Source organism: Anabrus simplex, chromosome 5 (assembly GCF_040414725.1).
Source record: "Anabrus simplex isolate iqAnaSimp1 chromosome 5, ASM4041472v1, whole genome shotgun sequence".
In the NCBI taxonomy this organism is placed as follows: domain Eukaryota; kingdom Metazoa; phylum Arthropoda; class Insecta; order Orthoptera; family Tettigoniidae; genus Anabrus; species Anabrus simplex.
The window spans coordinates 203,084,204-203,090,203 of record NC_090269.1 but is presented as its reverse complement, the minus strand read 5'-3'; the positions used below and the strand labels follow the sequence as shown (position 1 = coordinate 203,090,203).

General features: G+C 37.4%; 1 protein-coding gene across 2 annotated transcripts in view; it reads left to right on the top strand.

Moving 5' to 3' along the window:
• The first annotated feature begins 279 nt into the window (after positions 1-279).
• The window catches only part of Prim1 (DNA primase small subunit), a 103,240-nt gene continuing 97,519 nt past the window's right edge, over positions 280-6,000 (top strand). For both annotated transcript variants that reach the window (XR_011018307.1, XM_067148437.2), the window contains exons 1-2: positions 280-467; positions 550-706. Coding sequence is in view for 1 of the 2 variants with exons in the window: in XM_067148437.2 (XP_067004538.2) it covers positions 359-467; positions 550-706 (266 nt within the window). In the remaining variant the exon portion in view is untranslated. The remainder of the gene's footprint in view (positions 468-549; positions 707-6,000) is intronic.

Here is a 6,000-nt window from a genome sequence, read left to right as displayed (position 1 = left end):
TTTTTTTACATAGCTCTCCCTCCTCTTTCGTAGTGTACTTTTTTCTTTTACTGTTGGCATCACTCCCCGACATTCATTAGCCCGCAAACCAGTGACTGGACGTAGCGTCTTACGACGATGTCCAACAACTAACCAAGAAGAAGAAGAAATTTGTATGCTATTTGTATGCTCGAAGAGCAAGACCAACTACACCTCAGTCACAACCACTGCCTGCTGGATCTGCATCCAATGGCTGCAGCCATCGGGTGCATATCGAGCAGGCAGTGGTCACAACAAAAGGGCGCGTAAAACTTGGATCTTGGATGTGATGTCGTAAGCTTTTTGGTGCAAGACAGGTGCAAGCGATCCGTTTATTACCATGGAAGGGAACAATTTCGACTCAAATCTTCTTCCGGACCTTCTTCCATTGTACTACAAGAGACTTTTCCCATATGGACCATACTTTAGGTGGCTCAGTTATGGAAATGGTAGGTCAGTCGTTAGCTCTTGAGTATAAGTGGAATAATAACATTGGTTTGTTATTTTAATTTGTGCTTTGTCATTTTTCAGTTACAAAAACATACTTCCCTCACCGAGAATTTTCCTTTACTTTGGCCGAAGATATCTACATTCGTTACCTGTCATTCGCCAACCAAGAAGAACTAGAGAATGAGATACAGAAACGGAATCCATACAAAATTGATATAGGAGCAGTTTATACTTACAGGTATGAAAAATCTAGATAAATAATCGTGATTATTGTACAGAGTAATGATACTGTCATTTTGAACTGATAGCAATTGCAATTACCTTGCAAATGTTGGCTTAATGGAGAGTAGGTGGTGGTGGTGGTGGTGGTGGTGATCTTTTTAACAGGAAGTTAACATGAAGCCTCCCCTGTTAAAAAGGGAGAGTAGAATTGTGGTAGTAAAACTTCCACAAGGCTTCCAACTTAGGAACTAGGTCAGGTTACTGGCAAGACCATTGACCGGTGATAAGAATATGAGAGAATGTGAGACATCCGACGGTGGCACTTCCGCACCAGGTGGGCATAATTAGGTAAGAGAAAAATGATTTGCAGCAATATTTTAAGTTGTGTAAAAGGGGAGATCCTTCCTTTATACTGGCCATCTTCCCACCCCTGGATGTATTCTTATCGGTATAGAAGAATTAAAACGAAGACTGTGTAAAGCTGAGAAATTAGACCATTTTCTGTGTTGCTATTGGTTGGCTTGGGCCTGCTATGATGAAGACAAGTTTCCTGTTGTCTCCGATAAAGCTCGTTTCATGCCTGGCCTCAGAGTTGCCACAATCGATAAAAATAAATAAACCGTTCAGTTTGAATTTGTCATGGCATGTGCCGTTTGACCTTACCTTTTTGTCACGTTATAATTCTTGTTGCATTGTAACTGGACTTAAAGGGAAAGCTAGAGGCATGTTGGCTGCTTCATCACTCATAGGCCCCGTTGCTTTCGCTCAGACCAGTAGTCTTGTGCAGACCATATCCTAACCTATCCAGTCCTATATTATAATCTCTGCAGAGTATTGGTCTTCTCTCTTCTTAATTCTCCAATGTTGGCAACCGTTGTTTATTATTAGTGATCTTGTGCTATGTTGGATCTCTAATTTCTGTTTCGCAAATGGGCAGTGGAAGTTTTACCAGGGCCACTGTTTTCATGACAGAGATTAGCCTGGACACTTGTATGAAAGATAGACCGATCACAACCAGCTCACGCCATGACAGTTTCAAACTTGCAGTTTCCTTATTCTGACCAAATGTGGCAGCCCTCTGGTCACACTTGATATGAATTCTATCCCAGACAATATAATTACAAAGAAAATGGTCGCACATCTGTTTTAATTCTTTAATTCTTCTTTCACTTTTACGACCATGTAGGATCGGTCAGTCCATTATCCAAATCTCTTCAAAGGGGCTGTTCGGGCCTTGGCGGTCCTCCCAGTATGTTTTCATATGTTCCAATCTTCGTGCCCTCCCTGGTGTTGAAAAATATTTGTGTTATGGATTTCTTTCTTGTTAGTGTGAAGCGGATGTTTGTGTCCTGAATTTTTTTGTTTAATTTTATCCCTGGTAAGCATGATGATCATAAAAACTAGGCCAAGTCTATGTGTACGATACAGATCTCGCCTGCTAACCTACAGTCATGTGGAAAATGCGGGAGAGAAAGAGGTGAATACGCTCCTATCATTATATCTACCATCAATCATTGTTGGTACTTTCATGTCTATGTCATCCAACTTGTGAATAAAATATCCTGAGTTCACCCAGCTTTCACTTATATTTAAATGGTGTGAAAAGCAAAATTTAAGATAATTTCATCTGTGAAAACGGTTCCTTTTTATTAAGATAATTTCATCTGTGAAAACGGTTCCTTTTTATAAATTGCAGTTGATCACAATCCCTAAGTTACCACTCTACCTTTACATCTCCTTGAATTGATTTATTTTGAGACAGTATATATTCTGCGACAATGTCCAACAGGTGATCAAAATCATGACTTAATCACTGTATCATCGTAATATTTATTTTTTATGAGAAAGCTTTAAAAGTTTATAGTGTTTTGCAGTAGACTGTATACATTCTCACTTTGTTGGATATTTTGTAAACACCTACACGTTTGAATCAGTGTTTTCTTCACTGAAGGAAGTAAAATCTAAAAACAGAAACGAACTTTCAGATTCTGTGTTATCAGATATTCTTCGAGTGGCAATCTCCAGTTAGAAGTGGAGTTTAAATAATTGTTTTCCCACATCCAGAAACCATACTATTCTCATTAAGCAGTGTTTGCAGAAGGATGTCAGTAACTATTTAAGGACCATAACACAATGTTTCACAAGATATTTGTGGTCTTTCCTTCAGAGAGATAATTTATTCTATTTCTGTTTTGGTGAGTAATGACAAATTTTCAAGGATCTGACCTTTGCTTATTAAATTATATCTATATACTAGCACAAGTACCCATTCTTCGTATGGGTTATAAAAAACTGGCTTTGGTTACTCATACTATCGGCGCGAGTGACTTCATTAGATATTTATATCACTGGTGAACTTACTTAAGTACGTAGAAATTATTAGTCATGTTTGAAATTATAGTGTAAGTATACTGCCGCTAGATAGTACCACAAATATAAATATTATTGAATATACTTGTTTGATCTGACATATCCTAACTATTACAAATGTGTACCAATTTTGGGTGGCAAATCTCGTTGCTGTAGAATCCTTGAGCTGACGTTGCCATGGTTACGGCCGTTCGTTTCTTTATCCGATTCCTAGAGCAGGGGTAGTGTGGTACCAATATCTCCATAACGGTTGGTTTTAGGGCCCGTAGGGCTATCCGAGTTTTGTTCTTTGTGTCAAGGGGCTTGTACGACAAATTCAACATTACGCCTGTAATAGCCTATGCTAATGTGTGACAGGGATCAAATCACGGTTCTCACGGAAACCCTTTGATATTCCGGGATGATACATAGCCTATGTTACCCGGAATGATGACATCTTTCAAATAGTCAAAGAAATTTCAAAATCTATTCAGTAGTTTCTAAGATTAGCTGTTACATAGACAAAAATTGACGTTTCTCTTTATGTATTATTTCCATCCCTGCCCAAAGGAGTGCTACGAGCGTCTTACACAACAGTTTATTTTTTCCAGATAGTAAATTATAGGTATACCAATTTTGGTAGGCTGCTATGTCCAAACGTAAATGCATAATCTCGCTGCTGTGGAATCCTTTAACTGACGTTGCCATGGTTATGGCTGGTCGTTTCTTTACCGGATTCCTAGAGCAAGGGTAGTGTGGTACCAATATCTCCATAACTGTTGGTTTTCAGGCCTGTAGGGCTTCTTTGTGTCAAGGGGCTGAAAATGAGCTTTGTCTCGTCGTTGTACGACAAATTCAATTTTGCCTATATTAGCCTATTATTTTTATATCTCTGCCCATCACCCCCCTCCCCTTCAAATTGTTTTGAAAATAAAATACAGCCCATGTTACTTACTGGCAATGTAGAATTCTATAGGTGAAGTAATTTTTAAAGTCGGTTCAGTACTTTTTGAGTCTATCCGTTACAAACAAATATACAGATTTTTCCTCTTTATAATATAATTAGTATAGATATAAAATAAGAGTTTTGTCTGTACATTGCTCAGAAAAGAATTGTACTTCTGCATCGGTCATGCCCATAGTAACAAGGAAATGCATTTTTTACTTTTCTGTAATTTCTGTATGTATGTATGTATGTATGTACACACATCATGAGAAAACGGCCCAAGAGATTTTAATGAAAATCAGTATGTAGAGTTAGGGGTAAGCCTCTACAATCTAGGCTATAAATAATTTTATTCATGTTGAGTGAAATGGTAGTTTAGGGGAAGGCCTAAAATTTAATTCTCAAATATTTATATAATTATTAGTGGTCATATCAATAAATACTACATAACTGAAGTTATATAACATTAAATTTCCGATCATTCATGTCTGATACATTTTTACCGTACCGGCTATGATAACACAAGATATTCGTGAATTTGTATTTTTGTTGCTAAGTCCATGTCAACACTGAGCCGCGAGAAAATGGGTTCACAGAATTTAATGAAAATCGGTATATAGAGTCGGGGAATAAGAAACTGCAGTGTAAGCTTATAAACAATTTAATTCACCCTGGATGAATTTGTAGTTTAGGGGAAGGCACCTAAAATTTAATTTTTAAATACATATGTTTTTTATCCTATCGAAAAGTACTACATAACAAAAATTATAGAGAATACAATTTCCTATCATTTATGTTTTATTCAGTTTTACCATACTGACTAAGATAAGAGTGGTATTTTAGAGTCGGAAGAAAACTAAATGTGCAGGCCTACAATATCGAAAGCGCATAACAGTGATCAACAATAACATTACATTGACCATTGTTTGTTGTGATGTTATTTGTCTCTTATGCTGCCACTCAACTCCGATAGATGGGATTACTGCAGTGTACCTGACTGAATATTGGCTTGAAATAGCTGGGAAGTTAGAAAACTTTCTTCTTTAGCATGCCATTCCTCTGGTTCATACATTTTCTGATACTGCTGGTACATTACGCACTGGTTCATCATAGTATACCAGCTGTTTGGTCCCTACTCTGATGCGCTGTTTTGAATGAGCAGTGTGCGCACTTAGGCAGAGGCTCACTTAGTAGTGCATACCTGCCGGCTTGTACGGTTTATCCATTAAATTTATGGACATTGCAGCATTTTATGGTTTTATGGATGGACCGTATCAATTTACGACTTCGTGGACAAAAATTTGAAACGTTTAACATTCGATAATCACCCCCCTTCTGTACAATTGATTTTTGCGTGGATCGAAGGCAAGTCCATGATAGTCGATAACTCATTCTTTGATATGGTTGGTACTCTTAACTGTGTGATTGTCGTGTCATCATTGTAATTGAATTTAAAGCCAGGATAAAAATCGATTGTTTGCGTGGGTCGAAGGCGAGTCCACGATAGTCGATAACTCATTCTTTGATATGATTGGTACTTTTAACCGTGTGATGTTTGTGTCATCATTGGAATTGAATTTAAAGCTGGACAACAATTCTTCCATATGAATCTTAGGCTTCGACAGGCTCTGTTTCACAAATTCTTTGTTCCGTTTCGTTCGCTTGTTGTGATTTAACCCATATTCATTGACCACGTGAGTGTTTTTTTATTTTTATGAAGTTGGCATTCCTTGTATGTTTTGGCCATTTAAGGTTATGACATATTTTAATGAAGTGTTCGAGTTTTTGTGTTATAACTTCCTGCTTTGCAGTTTCCTGTATTCCTTGGACTAATTTTGACATTGGGACGCTTTCATACGCTGTATTCCTATTGTAGGATTCATGAATAAATCCAACAAGAAACTGTACTTCCAGACATTTAAAGAATCATATTCTGTTGATTTTCCATGCATACTAAAATCAAGAAAGGGTGAAAAATTTGCCTTTTGCTCGGTATGTGGGTGTGATATTAACAT